This window comes from Polypterus senegalus, chromosome 12 (assembly GCF_016835505.1).
Source record: "Polypterus senegalus isolate Bchr_013 chromosome 12, ASM1683550v1, whole genome shotgun sequence".
NCBI classification, from domain to species: domain Eukaryota; kingdom Metazoa; phylum Chordata; class Cladistia; order Polypteriformes; family Polypteridae; genus Polypterus; species Polypterus senegalus.
This window is the reverse complement of record NC_053165.1, coordinates 157,904,540-157,923,953: the sequence shown is the minus strand read 5'-3', so window position 1 is coordinate 157,923,953 and position 19,414 is coordinate 157,904,540. Positions and strand designations below refer to the sequence as shown.

The window sequence follows — 19,414 nt, the reverse complement described above, 5'->3', positions numbered from 1 at the left end:
ATCCCGTATATTTACTATTATCTATTTATCTAGACTATTATCTATTACTATACTCTACCTATGTAATCCTGCCTACTATACTATTATCTACCTATGTAATCCTGCCTACTAGACTATTATCTATTTATCTACCTATGTAATCCTGCCTACTATACTATTATCAATCTATCTATGTAACCCGGCCTACTATACTATTATCTATCAATCTATCTATCCATCCATCCATCCATCCATCCATCCATCCTTGAGTGTATTCTGTGCAGTTTTTGTGTACTGGTCTATGTAACACAGAAATTTCCGCTTGGGTTACACATAGTATGGTATCTGCCTATCATGGCGTTAGATTGCTTTTCAACTCACAAATTTCAAAAATCTTTCAATGACCCAGCCAGACACGAAGCAAACACTTCTGTAATATCCTTGTTAAATCATTCACTCAGTGTCAATTAACTAATGTGACGTTGCTATCAGATGATTTAGCCAGGATCTAGACATGGGCTTTGCTGTCTAACAAGCCAATATGTCTAGTTATACAAACAAGCTTTTAATTTTCTTAAAAAAAGAAAAATGTGTGGATTGTAAACATGTGATACAATCCTTTAGACCAATATATATATATTTTTTTAATAAAATTGTTTTTTCCTCTTGTGTTAAGCCATCCAAACCTTGGCCCACATTTTCTTAGATTCTGCCCCCCCAACATTGCACCCTCCTCAACTACTGTGGTCCACACAAGGCACTTGGATTTCGATGGGTGAACTGTAAAATGACAACTATAATGGATATGAAAGCCATTCTTGGATTAAAAACCATTATACATTTATTGTAAGGTTGTAAATGTGAGGTGTAAATTGGAACTCGTGCACACAAACACATGTAACACTGAATTGACTCCACTGACAGAGTAAATAATTTTAATTGTAGAGCTTAAGGGAAAAGAACATGACTGCTATGTTGGTGTTTGTAACAAAACTCTACAATGAGCTTTAATGAAGGTGTTGAGCAGTAGGCCGACGTCCAACAGGTGGAGACCGATGGCTTAAACAAGCCTGGCAGAACGGGTACTCGCTGCAGCACACCTTCTGTTTAATGATGGCATTTATGCATCTGTTAAAGGTTGAGGTTTCTTGATGATTTGCTCATGTAGCAAAATCAATCAACACTCGCCACAGGCTGCTGTTCCCTCTCAAAGCTCAGTACATTTTGCAGAAAATGGGCCATCAATTCAGGCGCAGAGTGAAATCCACTACAGTGCGCTTTGTCAAACTGTCAACCGCTTACACATAATAATGAGAACACGGGCTTTTGACTCTTTTAACCACTACTTGCGCCTCAGCTTCCTTCCGAGATTTACTGCTTGGAAATCCAGAAAAATAGAGAACATTCAGTCACTTCTTTACTCGACGAGTGGTCCAACAACATGCAGTTGTGCTAACATGGAGCCAAAAACGGGTAATGAAAATTAAGGTACAATGGGTTCAAAGGTTATCAGCAGGGAATTCAGTAGAATATTCAGAGCCCTTCTCTTTCATGAAGTGTCAAACGTACTTGGACTTACGCCACTTGCACAGTTTTTGCTATTGATTCAGCTACGATACAGTTCGGTCCATAAATATTTGGACAGAGACAACTTATTTCTCATTTTGGTTCTGTACATCACCACAATGAATTTGAAATGAAACAACTCAGATGACGTTGAAGTGCAGACTTTCAGCTTTAAATCAGTGAGGTGAACAAAACGACTGCATAAAAATGTGAGGCAACTAAAGTATTTTTTTAACACAATCCCTTTATTTCAGGGGCTCAAAAGTAATTGGACAAATTAAATAACTGGAAATAAAATGTTCATTTCTAATACTTGGTTGAAAACCCTTTGCTGGCAATGCCAGCCTGAAGTCTTGAACTCCTGGACATCACCAGACGCTGGGTTTCCTCCTTTTTAATGCTCTGCCAGGCCTTTACTTTCAGTTGCTGTTTGTTTGTGGGCCTTTCTGTCCGAAGTTTAGTCTTCAACAAGTGAAATGCCTGCTCAGTTGGGTTAAGATCAGGTGACTGACTTGGCCATTCAAGAATTTTCCACTTCTTTGCTTTAATAAACTCCTGGGTTGCTTTGGCTGTATGTTTTGGGTCATTGTCCATCTGTATCATGAAACACCCCCCAATCAATTTGACGTCATTTAGCTGGATTTGAGCAGACAGTATGTCTCTGAACACCTCAGAATTCTTTCCGCTGCTCCTGTCCTGTGTCACCTCATCAATAAACATGAGTGTCCCAGTGCCACTGGCAGCCATGCACGCCCAAGCCATCCCACTGCCTGACTCCACCGTGTTTTACAGATGATGTCGTATGCTTTGGATAATGAGGTGTTCCACACCTTCTCCATCCTTTTTTCTTGCCATCATTCTGGTAGAGGTTGATCTTGGTTTCATCTGTCCAAAGAATGTTTTTCCAGAACTGTGCTGGCTTTTTTAGATGTTCTTTAGCAAAGTCCAATCTAGCCTTTCTATTCTTGAGGCTTATGAGTGGCTTGCACCTTGCAGTACACCCTCTGTATTTACTTTCATGCAGTCTTCTCTTTGTGGTAGACTTGGATATCGATACGCCGACCAAGCCCTGGACAGTGTTGTTCACTTGGTTGGCTGTTGTGAAGAGGTTTCTCTTCACCATGGAAATGATTCTGCGATCATCCACCACTGTTGTCTTCCATGGACGTCCAGGTCTTTTTGCGTTGCTGAGTTCACCAGTGCTTGCTTTCTTTCTCAGGATGTACCAAACTGTAGATTTTGCCACTCGTAATATTGTAGCAATTTCTCGGATGGGTTTTTTCTGTTTTTGCAGCTTAAGGATGGCTTCTTGGAGGAAATAAGTGGATGGGACTGGCGAGCTTTGTTGGGCTGAATGGCCTGTTCTCGTCTAGAGTGTTCTAATGTTCTTTCACCTGCATGGAGAGCTCCTCTGACCGCATGTTGTCTGTTCACAGCAAAATCTTCCACATGCAAGCACCACACCTCAAATCAACTCCAGGCCTTTTATCTCCTTAATTGAAGACATAACGACACACCTGAAACACTTTAGTTGCCTCACATTTTTATGCAATCGTTTTGTTCACCCCACTGAATTAAAGCTGAAAGTCTGCACTTCAACTGCATCTGAGTTGTTTCATTTCAAATTCACTGTGGTAATGTACAGAACCAAAATGAGAAAAAAGTTGTCTCTGTCCCAATATTTATGGACCGAACTGTATATCACTGATCTACATCGGGGGTCTCCAATCTTTTTTTCTCCCCCTGAGAGCTACTTTTACAAAATGAAAATGGCCGAGAGCTACTCGTGTTTTCTAATGTTTATTCTCCAAGCCGTTTATTCTCAACCCAAACAAACGGAATACGTTTGTTATACCTAAACATTTACAAAATGTTGGTGTCCACAACTCACATTTTGCATTAAAACATCACAAAAATATTTAGTACATGTTGTGTGTCTGTATGCATTTTCTCGTGTATCTCATGCTATTGAATTAAAACATGAATGCTGTCAAAACAAAGCAATGCAATTCCAAATACACAGATGTGACTTCTTCATTTGTCATTTTGTCACACGTCACTGTGTCACTTTATTCACAGGTCCAGTCGCATGTGTGACGTGTTTTTTAGTTCGTCAGATGACTGGCGCTGAGGTGTGTGGTGGAGTGGAGCCACTGAGGTTCACTCTGATGGAGTCCTTTAGATGTTCGTCTGTCAGTCTTGTTCTGAACTTTGACTTCATGACATTCACGTCAGACTCACAGAGGTATGGAGACCCAAACACAGCAGACATGTTCAGAGCTGCTTGGTGTCGATTCTTCCAGTTATCTCGCTCTACTAAGCTCCAGAAATGCTGCTGAGAATTTAACTGCACATTACTTTGAAGGTTTACTAATATATCATATATAAAATCCAACGCCTGTCTGTCTGTCCGCTTTTCACGAGAGAATAACTTCTCGGATTTAGATCTGTTTTTTTTTTTTCTATAATTTGCATGAACATTCCGGTTGATTTCGCGACTTCTCTCATTTTGCTTTGTATCAGAGTTCGCGTGCGGTGACGATTTATTAGCGCGAATCCCGGCCAAGGGGCGGGGCCTTCCTCACACACTCGCCAGCTTTGGGGCGTGGGCCTTAACTCCGCTTAGCTAGCGAACGAGAGAACAATCGAATTCAACTTTGTTTGATATTTAAAATAAAGTGTTCCTTAGGTCTCGATGAGTTTGAGTCCGGATATTCTCTTAAGTGTCTGCCACATTGAAAAGAGAGATTGCAATTCAGATTGTGGATCGTGATGTTGTGTTAAAATTTTTGAGAAAGATCGCTTACCCCGAATTTGAATAATCAAGCTTTCAAATTTCTGTAGGATTCATTAACCCTTTGGTGAGCTACCTGGTAGCGACGTGTTGGAGACCCCTGATCTAATTAGGGGTCACAGTCCTGGAGGACCACCGTGGCTGCAGGTTTTCATTCCAACCCTTTTTTTAATGAGTGCCCTGTTTGTACTGCTAATTAACGTCTTGTGAATTCATTTTAATTGAATTGCTTTCTTAAGATTTCTTTCCCTGAATTTTTTCATCGTTCCTCTTTATTGCTTCATTTCTTTTCTTAAATGGCACCCAAACAGAAATGAAATGAGAAGTGTGTGAGTCAACTGAAGATCAACTCAGTCAGGGCCTCAAACTCCAACCACTTTCTCTCCAACCAGCTGCTTAATGAGGAGCCGATTCTTGTCGTTAATTAAACCAATTCTTTAATTTCGCGGCTTGTTGCTGCTCTCGTGGTGCATTAGTAGACATTTCCGACATTGTTGGTTTTCTCTTTCTAAGAGCTCCATTAATGTTTTGTGGTCCCGAGCAGATCAACATTCCTGAGACCTTCGTCTTTCTTTATTTTCAGATATTGTATGATGGTCACCAGTTGTTGTGGTTCATTTTGTGTCTCATTATTGTTTGGCTGCTGATTAAGGAAAAAGAAACAATTCAGGGGTCTGAGTCTTCAAGAGCAACTCAAATAAAATGAGTTCAAAAGAAGTTAAAAGAAGCAGCAAAAACAGGACACTAATTAAGAAAAGGGTTAGAATGAAAACCTGCAGCCACAGTGGTCCTCCAGGACTGGAGTTGGTGACCCTTGAGCTTAATGATTATCCATCCATCCATTTTCTAACCTGCTGAATCCGAACACAGGGTCACGGGGGTCTGCTGGAGCCAATCCCAGCAGACACAGGGTACAAGGCAGGAACTAATACCGGGCAGGGCGCCAACCCACCACAGGGCACACACAAACACACCCACACACCAAGCACACACCAGGGCCAATTTAGAATCGCCAATCCACCTAACCTGCATGTCTTTGCACTGTGGGAGAAACCCACGCAGACACGGGGAGAACATGCAAACTCCACGCAGGGAGGACCTGGAAAGCCAACCCGGGACTCCTTACTGCGAGGCAGCAGCGCTACCACTGCGCCACCGTGCTGCCCCTAAAATGATTACCAAACCTAAAATAAAGAGAAGTACTATAGAAATTAGGTAGAAGGATTCGAGTCTTACACACTAAATTCAGGTGAATAGCAAATAACGTTAAGGTCAGGGTACCTTTTCCAAGTTGAGAATTTTGTCCTGCATCTCTTTAAGGGCACTGAGCAGGTCAGCCTCCTGTAGTCGCGACTGTTCAAGTTCCATCCTCAGGCCGGATACAAAATCTTCTGTGTACAGAGAATCTCCCTGAGAAAAGAGTTTGAAAGGACATTATTTAACAACAATTTAAGGCGTCGTACCGTGTTAGCCATTATGAAAGTAGTGAGAAGTCAAGCAAAATGACATTTTAGTTCCTTCTTGTAGAGATCTGTGGGGTCTTCTTGTAGTTTGTAATAATGCATAGTATCGGACAATTGTCTTTGTGCCTCCTGTATATAATCCGATGTGTTCATGATAACTGAAGCACCCCATTTCATTTTCATGTCATTTTCCTTGACTACTCACTAACAATTTAAGGCAAATTTGAGCAACACATGGCAAGGACAGGACTTTTGCCGAACAGTCAGTATGGGTTCAGACGAGGGAGGTTGAGTTTTACCAACATGCCGGGATTATATGGGGAGGCAAGAAAAGGATACGACCAGAGTGGAGCACACGATATTACTAATCTGGACTTTCTGAAAGCATTTGATGAGGCACCGCATGAAGGGGTGGGCATCAAACTAAAAGAAGTGGCAGTTCAGGGTGTAGATGGGTGCAAAATTGGCTCAGACACAAGAAGCGTAGGGTTAGGGTGTGAGGAACCTCATCACAATTGGCAAACATTAAGAGTGGTGACCAGCAGGGGTCAGTGTGAGGGTTGCTGCTATTTTTAATATTCATAAATGATTTGGATAAAAATAGAAGTTACAAGCTGGGTAAGTTTGCAGATGACACCAAGATAGGTGGATGGGCTGGTAATCGAGAATCCATTGAATGATCTCAAAGTGACATGGACAGCAGACAGGCCTGGGCAGATTTTGGATAAGGAGGTTTAATGTCAGCAAATGTAAAGAATGACACATAGGAAGAAAAAATGTGAGGTTTGAATACACAATGGAAGGTCTGAAAATCGAGAGTCCACCTTATGAGAAGGATTTAGGAGTCGTAGTGGACTCTCAGCTATCGGCTGGCAGACAGTGTTCAGAAGCCATTAAGAAGGCTAAGAGGATGATGTCAGGTTATATAGCGCCTTGATGTGTGGAGTACAAGTCACAGGAGGATCTGCTCAACCTTTATAACACACTGGTGTGGCCTCATCTGGAGTCCTGGGTGCAGTTTTGGTCTCCAAAAAGGACATAATAGCACAAGAGAAAGTCGAGAGAGGAGTGACGAGGCTGATTCAGGGCCACAGGCGGATGAAACTGAATGTCAGTAAATGTAAAGTACGACACGTAGGAAGGCAGAATGTGAGGTCAGAATACACAATGGGAGGTCTGGTGAGTTAAGATTAGAAGAGCTGAATCTTCTCAGTTTAAGCAAAAGGAGATGAAGAGGAGACCTGATGTGTGGAGTCCAAGACCTATTAATGCTTTATAACACACTGGTGAGGCCTCATCTGGAGTCCTGAGTGCAGTTTGGGGCTCCAGGCTACAAAAAAGACATAACAGCACAAGAGGGGGTTGAGAGAAGAGCGACGAGGCTGAAAGACTAAAAGAGCTAAGATGAAGAGGAGACCTGACTGAAGTGTTTAAAATGATGAAGGGAATCAGTCCAGTGGATCGAGACGGTGACTTTAAAATTAGTTCATCAAGAACACGGGGACACCGTTGGAAACTTTCACACAAACATTAGGACGTTTTTCTTCACACAGAGAATCACAGACACGTAGATAAGTGACCGAGTAGGGCGGTGGACAGGAGGACTTTAGGGACCCTCAAAACTCGACTTGTAGTTATTTTAGAAGAATGTAGCGTACAGGACTGAGAAGCTCTGTTGCCCTGAATGGCCTGTTCTCGTTCAGATTGTTCTGATGCTCTAAAATAGTAAAAGCAATAACTTAATCATTCAGCCAGTCAATTAAATACACACATGGTGCTCTGAATTATATATACATATTATATATTATGTACATAGGACTGTAGTGAGGCCAGCTATGTTATATAGGGTGGAGACGGAGGCACAGGAGACAGAGCTGGAGGTGGCAGAGTTAAATATGCTAAGATTTGCATTGAGGGAGACGAGGATGGACAGGATTAGGAATGAGGACATTAGAGGGTCAGCTCAGGTTGGGAGACAAAGTCAGAGAGGACAGAGGAGAGATAAGGGGTATATTGAGAGAAGGGTGATAGGGATAGAGCTGACAGGTAAGAGGAGAAGAGGAAGGCCTAAGAAAAGGTTTATGTATGTGGTGAGAGAGGACATGCAGGTAATGGGGGTGACAGAAAAAGATGTCAAGGACTGAAAGAGATGGAAGAAGATGATCTGCTGGAAACGTGTGAAGGGGAAATTTCACACAAACATTAGGGCGTTTTTCTTCACACAGAGAATCACAGTGGTGAACCCTAATGGGAGCAAGAAGAAGAAGAAGAAGAAGAAGAAGAAGAAGAAGAAGAAGAAGAAGAAGAAGAAGAAGAAGAAGAAGAAGAAGAAGAAGAAGAAGAAGAAGAAGAAGAAGAAGAAGAAGAAGAAGAAGAAGAAGAAGAAGAAGAAGAAGAAGAAGAAGAAGAAGAAGAAGAAGAAGAAGAAGAAGAAGAAGAAGAAGAAGAAGAAGCTCTGAATTATAAATTATACTCTTTCAATTGGATTCAAATTGTATTTTTATTGCAAGCACACACACTCACAGAGATGAAATTCCAAAATAAAAATAGACGACTGAGCTGAAGATGAATACATATGTGAGATGAAAGTAAAATGGTGCTAACTGAAAGCCACCGAATGCATGAGGATATGACACGTTAGCGCACAAGCTCTGCCCGGGGACTGCAAAATAAGAAGTTCTCACGCACTGCTAAAAAAACTCAAAGTGAGATAAATGGGCGTACGTGAACAGGTCACAGTGAAGACAATAAATCACAAGTTGAGATGAAACACAAATGTTTTTGACTATTTCTCCTGCATCATGCTGCTATATTTGTCCTAAGGTAAGAAGTAAGGTGAGAAGTAAGACTTAGCACATTTGCCAGGGTGTCTCATTTCGACTTAAATAGCGGCCGTCTCTCTTAAAGGGTCTTTTGGACAAAGAGCTAGACAGATTGGTCTCATTCCATATTTTTGTTTTCCCCCGATTTACAAGATAAACTTTATTTTATAATAACACAACAGGAGAAATTGAAATAACACATTCATAACTTTATTAATTAAAATAAAGATGCTGCGATAGACTACAGGATTCACTTTACACTGCATGGGTCTCAGTATTGTTGCCAACCCAGGATGCCAGCTGGGGCCAGACAAATATTTTTTTATATTTAAGAATTCTATTCAGGGTTTTAACATAAACGTTCTGAACATGACATCCTGTCACACGTGCGTATCTGTGGATCTTCCGCCGGGCTTTTCTGAAGTATGTACTGTACTTCTACCCCAGGTCAAGAGGGGGCGCTGGCGCTAACCTTATCCTCCACAGTGCTGAGAAGATGCCCAGTTGGGGCAACTAAGCCCACCCCTTCCGGTTTCTCCACTGACATATCCCACAATTCCCGGAAGGAGGTGTCACTTATTAGTGGACGGAGGTCCCTCCAGCCAGGACTATTCTCGGCATACCAGCCAAGTGAAAAGGTTCCCTCACGAGGATCCTACTCTTTTATTTGATAAGGGCCATCAAGCACTAATGTTTTTGTTGAACCTGCACCTTGTTAAATGGAGACAACCAGGCTGGCACCCCAATATTTTCTCTTTGTGGACCTGCAGTTCCCTCCAAGGACCACAATCCATTCATTCATCTTCCATATCTATTTAATCCATGAGGGTGTCTGTGCATTGAGCTTATACAGGCAACAATGGGCAAAAAGCAAAAAAGAACATACATGGGACCACCAAGAATAAGAGTCACACTCTGACACACACACTTACTGACACAGGCACAATTTACAGTCATTCTAATGTGAAGTGGGAGGAAAACCCCCCGGCTGAGTACCCGAGGGACAAAGCCAAAGTGGACCCAAACAAGAAAACTCTACAAAGGCAGCGACTCCACCGGCCTTTTATTAACGGCCTACCGACTAGCTGGAGATCTTAAATTTCACAAAGAACAAGAGCCCATGTGAAAAGTTCATCCACCGTCGTGACTCCATTTGACAACCCGGTGAGCCACTGACCAATTTTTCAATTAAATTATCAACGCCTTTACTCGTTTTTCTTTTCCTCCTAAATGCAAGCCTGTATCCCCTTCATCACTTTAAATACTTCAGTCAGGTCTCCTCTTCATCTCCTGTTAAGGCTCAGCTCTTGTCATCTTTCCTCATAACTCATCTCCTGTAGTCCTGAATCAGCCTGGTTGCTCTTCTCCGGAACTTCTCCTGTGCTGTTATGTCCTTTTTGTAGCCCGGAGACCCAAACTGCACACAGGACTCCAGATGAGGCCTAACCAGTGTGTTATAAAGCCTGAGCAGAACCTCCTGTGACTTGTACTCCACACATCAAGGCGCTATATAACCTGACATTCTGTTAGCCTTCTTAATGGCCTTTGCGCACTGCCTGTCAGTTGATAATGTCGAGTCCACTACGCCTCCTAAATCCTTCCCATAAGGCATACTTTCAATTTTCAGAACCTCACATTTTGACTTTCTACGTGTCATACTTTACATTTACTAACATTCAATTTCTTGAAGCCCACCTGTAGCCCGTAATCAGCCTCATCTCTCTTCCCTGAACTTTCTCCTGTGCCGTTATGTCCTATTTGTAGCCTGGAGACCAAAAATTAACCCACATCCATAAACCTTCTCTTAGGCCTTCATTACCTGGCAGCTCTATCCTTAGCACCCTTCTCTCATTATACCCCTCATCTCTCCTCTGCACATGTCCAAAACAATGCAAATTCGCCTCTCTGACTTTGTCTCCCATCCTGAGCTGACCCTCTAATGTCCTCATTTTTAATCCTGTCCATCCTCATCACACTCAATGCAAATCTTAGCATTTATAACTCTGCCACCTCCAGCTCTGCCTCCTGTGCCACCGTCTCCAACCCATATATTATTAGCTGGTATGTTGTTTTATCTATACTTATAAAAGGCAAAGCCCTCACTGACTGACTCACTCACTCACTCACTGACTGACTCATCACTAATTCTCCAACTTCCCGTGTAGGTAGAAGGCTGAAATTTGGCAGGCTCATTCCTTACAGCTTACTTACAAAAGTTAAGCAGGTTTCATTTCGAAATTCTACACGTAACTGTCATAATGGTCGACAACGTCCGCCATGTTGAACTTTCTTATTTATGGCCCCATCTTCACGAAATTTGGTAGGCGGCTTCCCTGCTAACCGAAACCGATGTACGTACTTATTTCGATGGTATGACGCCACTGTTGGCCGCCATATTGAACTTTCCAACATCACTAATTTTCCAACTTCTCGTGTAGGTAGAAGGCTGACCCCATCTCCTCGAAATTTGGTAGGTGGCTTCCCTGCGCAAACCAAAACCGATGTACGTACTTATTTCGGTGGTATGATGCCATTGTCGGCTGCCATATTGAACTTTTCAATGGTCTTTGTTACTTATGGGCCCATCTTCAAGAAATTTGGTACGCGGGTTCCCAACGCTAACTGAATTCTACTTACGTACATATATACGTCAATAGCCTGCAGTTTGGTCACCGTGTCAGGCGGCGTTAGAGTCCCCCATCACAATGCCTCCCACGTTGTTGGCTGCCTGCCTGTATAAGGCCGTCCGTCACTCCGGTCTCTACATTCCCTTCCTTGCATCGCCACGGGATTCACGTCTCCCTACTGATAACTACAGCCTTTTTATTTAATCCACGGCTTCTCCGCTGTTTTATTGTTCGTTTATTATGATTATAGTTATTGTGTAGGTATTTTAGACTTACTTTACATTGTTCAGGTACCCATTTCCTTTATCGTTCCAACCGCATTCCCATTAACATGTCTATCGAGGTGATCACCATCGATCAAAGAACTGTCACTTACCGAGTGGTTTCCATGCCCAGAGATGGCGCCTGCCTTTTCCATTCTCTGTGTTACATATTGCACGGCCATATCAGGCTCACTCTTGATATCCGGAGGAACATTGTGTCTTATGTATTGAATGACTGGGACAGGTTTAAGGTGTGGACTGATGACGGTACAGGAGATAAATAGACTACACAGGAGCACTAGAAGAGTGAAATGCTTAAGCCCTTCACCTATGGATCTGCATGTGAGTTGATGGCTGCCGCTGAATTGTTTGGTTGTCGCTTTCAAGTGTACTGAAATGGCCAAATATTTTACACCTTTCGACAACCGCCAATGCCTCTTAAACATCTTAGACTCACAGGTGACGATTTCAGTAGTGGACACTTTGATGTTTATGAATGTTTAAACTCTCAAAAGCTGGATGTGAAGTTATCGATGAAACCGATTGAATGCTTACAACGCTTGACAGATGCCGAATGTCACTTCAACACAAGTCCTACAAATACTGTCGTCATTGAAAAAACCATGAAACTCAAACCGATTATGACAGCAGCAATCCATGCTGTAAGATTTGAGACAAGATTACTGTTCACATGGCCGACTGTACGTTACATGCTCAGAGTAAGCTCAGCGCACAGCTTGGTCATATTACAACCGGAGGGCCGAACTCGCAGTGTGGTATACAAAGAGATCCTTAACAAATAATTACTGGCATATTGTCCCACAGTTTAAAAAGGTTTAATTTTCTTCTTAATAAAAATTTGAAGGCAGTACTTCACTGCTGCGAAGCACGGGTATATTGCTAGTGTATATATATATATATATATATATATATATATATATATATTGTATATATACAGTAATCCCTCGCTATATATCACGCTTCGACTTTCACGGCTTCACTCTATCGCGGATTTTATATGTAAGCATATCTAAATATATAACGTGGATTTTTCGCTGCTTCGTGGGTTCTGCGGACAATGTGTCTTTTTACTTCCTGTACATGCTTCCTCAGTTGGTTTGCCCAGTTGATTTCATACAAGGGATGCTATTAGCGGATGGCTGAGAAGCTAACCAATCAGAGCACGCAGTTAAGTTCCTGTGTGCTGAATGGCTCAGCGACAGAGCGCTTAATTTGATTTCGCGGCATTAACCAGGAAGTCTCGCTCATTCAGCATCAATGTGTTTCGCTGTGTAAAGAGTTAACTTTTGTGCTCTTTTGTGTTTCTCTTTGTGTGTAGTCAAGCCCTTCATTATGGCTCCAAAACGATCTGCTCCTGCTACTGCTTCAGGGGCCGTGCCCAAGCGCCAACGGAAGATGTTAACGACTGCCGAAAAGGTAAACATTTTGGATTTGTTGAAAGAACGGAAAAGCTACACCGCTGTAGGACGCCATTACGGCATCAATGAGGCTACGATTCTTTTTATTTAAAAAGTAGGAAAGGAATATAAGATCTACGGCCGCAGTGTCCTTTTAACCAGGGTGCAAAACGAGTTGTAAGTGGATGTAATAAGGCTGGACTACATGTCTGGATGGAATCTGCTTTAGGGATTTGGATTGAAGAAGAACAACGGCAGTGCTACACAGTCACCTGAAGAGGCTCCTTTAGAAGGGCTGTAACGCTCTCCTTTGTTGTGCAGTGAAACTAAACTCCTTGTTATCGGACAAGTCATTGTGTCATTGTTGGTGAGTAACCATAATTAATTTTCTACTTACAGTACTTAGTACATGTACGTACGTTTAGTGTCACTGTGCACACATTTACTGTATACTATTTTTCTTGCGTTGTACGTATTTATTGCTGGTGGCCTGTCTATCGTAATGGCTGTAACATATGTGATATCTTTAAAATAATATTTAGGTTTTACTGTATATAAACAGTGTGTTCACATACATAATTTCAATGAATCTTTCCTAATATCTAAGAGAATACAAAGGGATTATGCTGTATAACTGTGCGGGGAATATTTATAAACAGTGTGGGAGAGTTTATAAGGACTTAAAATATATAAAAATAACAATACAAACATATGCTTTCTACTTCGCAGATTTTCACCTATTGCGGGGGGATCTGGAACGCAACCCCCACAATCTAGGAGGGATTAATGCATATATATATATATATATATATCCATCCATCCATTTTCTAACCCGCTGAATCCGAATACAGGGTCACGGGGGTCTGCTGGAGCCAATCCCAGCCAACACAGGGCACAAGGCAGGAACCAATCCTGGGCAGGGTTAGGGTTAGGGTTATTATATATATATATATAAAGTACAGGCCAAAAGTTTGGCCACACCTCCTCATTCAATGTGTTTTCTTTATTTTCATGGCCATTTACATTGGTAGATTCTCACTGAAGGCATCAAAACTCTGAATGAACACATGTGGAGTTATGTACTTAACAACAAAAGGTGAAATAACTGAAAACATGTTTTATATTCTAGTTTCTTCAAAACAGCCACCCTTTGCTCCGATTACTGCTTTGCACACTCTTGCCATTCTCTCGATGAGCTTCAACAGGTAGTCACCTGAACTGGTTTTCACTTCACAGGTGGGCCTTATCAGGTTATTTAGTGGAATTTCTTGCTTTATCAATGGGGTTGGGACCAGCAGTTGTGTTGTGCAGAAGTCAGGTTAGTTGGACGATCATTTATTTTTCAACAGGACAAGGACCCCAAACACACCTCCAGGCTGTGTAAGGGCTATTTGACCAAGAAGGAGAGTGATGGAGTGCTGGAAATGGTCATGAAAATAAAGAAAACACATTGAATGAGAAGGTGTGGCCAAACTTTTGGCCTGTACTATATATATATATAATACACAGCATATATTTTATATGTATATTATTCATTGCTTATGATTAAGTCATTGCTGTTACTATTTAGAGCATCACAACAATCTGAACGAGAGAAGGCCATTCAGGCCAACAGAGCTTCTCAGTCTTGTTCACTCAATTCTTCTGAAATAATATCAAGTTCAGTTCTGAGGGTCTCTAAAGTCCTGCTGTCCACCACACTACTTATTCCAAGTGTCTGTGGTTCTCAGTGTGAAGATTAACTTGCTAATGTTTGTGTGAAATTTCTCCTTCACAAGTTTCCAACTGTGTCCCCATGTTTTGATGGGCTCATTTTAAAGCCACCATCTTGATCCACTGGACTAAATCCCTTCATGATTTTAAACAGTTTAGTCCTCATTCCTGTTAATCTCCTTTAAAGGCTCAGCTCTTCTGACCTCTCCTCACAACTCACCAGACCCCCATTGTGTTTTCAGACCCTCACACTTTGACTTCCTACGTGTCATACTTTACATTTACTGACATTCAATTTCATCCCCTGTAGCCCCCCATAATCAGCCTCGTTGCTCTTCTCTGGTCTTTCTCCGGACCCAAACTGCCCACAGGACTCCAGATGAGGCCTCACCAGTGTGTTATACTCTTGAGCAGAACCTCCTGTGACTTGTACCCCACACATCAAGGCGCTATATAACCTGACATTCTGCTAGCCTTCTGCACACTGTCTGGCAGTTAATAATGTCGAGTCTACTACGACTCCTCAATCCTTCTCATAAGGTGGACTCTCAGATTTTCAGAAGCTCACTTTTTGACTTCCTACGCGTCGTACTTTACATTTACTGACATTACATTTCCTCTGCCCAGAACTGCATGCTGTCCAAGTCCGTATTTCAGAGTGCTGCTATGAAAGCTCTGCTTCTACAAGGCTCTAAGATAATGAGTGCAACATCCGCAAAACAATCTCAACCACGCAGGGCCATCTTTGATTTCAGCGTACTGTAGGTGGGGGAGATCTGCATTTGTGTAAGAAAGGAGAGGTTCAAGAAGGAAAACGCAGAGGAATATTCTTTAAGCAGAAAAAGTTGCCAACCTGCCGCTGCCTACTTAAAATAAGCGACTACTTAATTAAAAAGAAAATCCAGCAGTGGTTGCTTCTTTTGATAACGTGTGAATGACTTCAGATTGTTTTCTTGGTCACTATCAGTGCAGTGGCTACAAAGCTTCTCTTTCTCGGCGCTTCCCCCTCAGCCGCCAGCTCTCACAGGGTATTTTTAACGAAGGTGGAGGTTGCTGTGGCCTGCAGAAAGAAGAAGCGAGTTGGCTTGTTCTCACGGCACGCCTGCTCCTCATCTCACTGCGCTGGCAGTTCTTGGGCAGAGGTGAGAAGTTCACAGGGTGGGGGCGACAAGTACATGAGACAATCTGTGGGTGTGAGAACCAGGGATCGGCTTGGGTTCTCTAGCAAGAAGCTGCTGAGGGAAAACGATTCAAATCTCCCCTATTAGTCAGAAATAATTATCAGATTGTCGAGTCACACGGAATCATGTAAGAACGCGATCTTTGACTTTTGTAGAAATCAAAAGTGCTACCAAGCAGGGTGGGGGGGACTGGTAGGGTCATGTGGGTCAGAACACATTCCCTTACTGTTTCTATATATTAATACTGGTACATTTAACGGAGGGAAAATATGATACGACCTAATCTTTGTTTTCCCCAACTTCTATGTGGGGTCCATGTGCCTGATCAACCTTCTCCAGACAGCTCGGCCCTGCACCTGCTCGCCAGTCAGACGCTTCTCCTACTTTATCCTCCACCTCCCCTTTGTCCTTTCTCCATGTCCATCACTCTTTAGCCGACATTTTCATTGTCTCTCCTCATCACACGTCCAACAGCACTTCATCCTTCTTTCCTGTACTTTCTCAGATTTCTCTCCCACTTTTGTTCTACCTCTGGAGGTCTCATTTCTCATTCTGTCCTTTTTTTGTCACTTCACACATCCATCTCCAGATTCTCATTTCTGCCACATCCAACTTCTTCTCCTGCTGTGCTCCCTTGACTCAGCTCCAGACATTACTGCTGCTCCTACCGCCATCTTAAAACCCTTTAACCTTCCCATTAATTCTTCGGTCACACAATCCTCCTGATAGCTTCTTCCAATCGTTCCATCCACACTGCACTCTGTGGTTAATCTCTGCATTTAATTTGTCATCTTGGTTTACCGCTGATCTGACATATTTAAACATATCCACTCTCTTCAGTAGCTCCCCCTGCAGGCAAACGTCTGACTTCTGATCTTCATTACACCTCAGACATTCTGTCTTCTGGTAATTTAACTTCAATATTCGTTCTTCCAACTTCCTCCCCACTTCCTCTTTTCTGCTGCTACATAAAACGATATTACCTAATTTACCGCTGTAAGATACTTAAAATGCCTGGTTTAAAATGAGAGAGGCCTCTTTATCATTTAAAAACCCATGTTGTGGAGCTGTGCAGTCCAGGACGTTTCAGAGTTGTTCTTATATGGCATATAACAGACACATACGCACTGCATTAGTCATTCCAACAGATGGCACATTACAAATATAAAAAGCATTGAATTTGTCATTTCAACAGTGGCACATCACAAACATTATCACTACCTTAACAAATCCCATACCAAATGGCATACAACAGAAACATATAACAACAACAACATTTATTTATATGGCACATTTTCATACAAACAGTAGCTCAAAGTGCTTTACATATTAAAGAATAGAAAAATGAAAGACACAATTATAAAACAAAATAAATCAACATTAATTAACATCGAATAAGAGTAAGGTTCAATGGCCAGGGGGGACAGAAAAACAAAAACTCCAGACGGCTGGAGAAAAAATAAAATCTGTAGGGATTCCAGACCATGAGACCGCCCAGTCCCCTCTGGGCATACTACCTCACATAAATATGCATTCCATTTGTCATTTCAACAGATGGCACATCACAAACATTATCACTACCTTAACGAATCCCATACCAAATGGCATACAACAGAAACATATGCATTCCATTTGTCATTCCAACAGATAGTGGCGTCACCGATATTTGTAGTAATAAAATGTTACGATGACCCATTGCATACCACTTTAGTTTTTACATCATTTTTCCTGCTATTTAATTTCATTTTTTTATTTAAAAAGTTTTTTTTATCTATAAGAATGTCAGTTAAAAACAAATGGATTGCTTATTTAGTCTTTTATAAATACTCATCGAGCATAGTGGACCTCAGTTTAACAGGTAAAGCGTTTCATGACTTTTACTCTGTTAAATAATAATTGATTTTTCTTTTACAGACTTAAAGAATTTCATGATTTTGACTCCAATAAATACATTTTGTACATTTACATCCATCCACCTTCCAACCCGCGGAATCTGAACACAGGGTCACGGGGGCCTGCTGGAGCCAATCCCAGCCAACATTGGGCACAAGGCAGGAACCAATCCCGGGCAGGGTGCCAACCCACCGCAGGACACACACAAACACACCCGGGCCAATTTAGAATCGCCAATCCACCTAACCTGTACGTCTTTGGACTGTGGGAGGAAACCCAGGCAGACACGGGGAGAACATGCAAACTCCATGCAGGGAGGACCCAGGAAGCGAACCCGGGTCTCCTAACTGCGAGGCAGCAGCGCTACCACTGCGCCACCGGGCCGCCTATACATTTACAGATTTTACTAATATTCTGGATGTAACTGGGATTTGAGTGCCAAAGGTGCCAGGGAGCCTTGCCCCCCTAGTAGATATATACAGTATGTATATATATATTTTTTTTGTTTTACCAACCTTAGTTTTCTCATCTCTATACTGTTCCCAAAACGTAGAACTTGGGAAATAACAGTTCACGTAAGTAGTTAATTGGTGGGAACAAAAACCTGCAGCCACAGAGTTTTATGAAGCCCAGAGGTTGTGATGGATGGCCGGAGATCGTGTCCTACCGGGAGACCAGGTTAAGGGCAATTTATACCCCGGGACATGAGGGGGCCACCACAAGTGCTGCCAGAGGTTAATCGGGAGGCACCTGGAGCACTTCCTGTGCACTATAAAAGGGGCCGCCTCACTCCAGTAGACGAGCCGGAGTCGGGTGGGAGAGGACGGAGCTTGTGAGGAGTGGAGTAGAGGCGGCAATAGGGAGAGAATAAAGGACTGTGAGCATTAGAGCCAGTGGGTTGTGCACTGTGTGTGAGGTGCAAAGGACTGTGCAGTGAGAAACAAAAGAAACTCAGTGTGCTTTTTGGAGATCTGGCTGTCTCAGTGTCTGTCTGTCTGTCTGTGTCCGGGCTTCTGTTGCAAGGTAAATCAAAAGAGAGGATTATGAAATGAGGGCCATGCTGTAATCTTTAGAGGTAATCTACATCATCTGTTCTCATGATAACATTAAACCATCAAAGAAAACGGAAAACACCAGAATTAAATAACACACAGTGGGTATAGAAAAGAATCCCCCCCTTCGAAATATTCTCTTTTTTTTGCTTTACAGCCTTAAATGAAAACACACAAACCAATATTTCTTCCCAGCTTTACTTACTCAATGCAACCTCTAACATCCAAGTGAAAGAGATCACAGCTACAGTTCAGAAGAATGATAAAAAATCAAAACAATTAATAGCTTAATAAAGGATCACCACCCCCCCATGTCATTTTGTTGACCCCCCTTTTTCTTTAATGACACCCTTGAGTCTGTTGATTCTTCTCTATCAGCTTTGCACACCTAGATTGTGTAATATTTGCCCCCCACTCGGTGTTCAAATTCAGTCAAACTGGCCGGTGAGTGTTGGTGGTCTGCTATCTTCAGATCTTTCCACAGATTTTCAGTGTGATTTCGGTCTGGACTCTCACTGGCCACACCAGGACATTCACTTTTTTCTCCTTCAGCCACCGTGTTCTCAGTTTTGCTGTGTGCTTCGGGTCGTCGTCGTGTTGAAAGCTGAACATTCTGCCCATCTTCAACTTTCTGGCAGAGGGT

General features: G+C 42.3%; 1 protein-coding gene across 2 annotated transcripts in view; it reads right to left on the bottom strand.

Moving 5' to 3' along the window:
* Positions 1-19,414, bottom strand: part of evi5l (ecotropic viral integration site 5 like) — a 217,920-nt gene that overhangs the window by 71,618 nt on the left and 126,888 nt on the right. For both annotated transcript variants that reach the window (XM_039770457.1, XM_039770456.1), the window contains one exon: positions 5,621-5,749. In XM_039770457.1, coding sequence (XP_039626391.1) covers positions 5,621-5,749 — 129 coding nt within the window. The remainder of the gene's footprint in view (positions 1-5,620; positions 5,750-19,414) is intronic.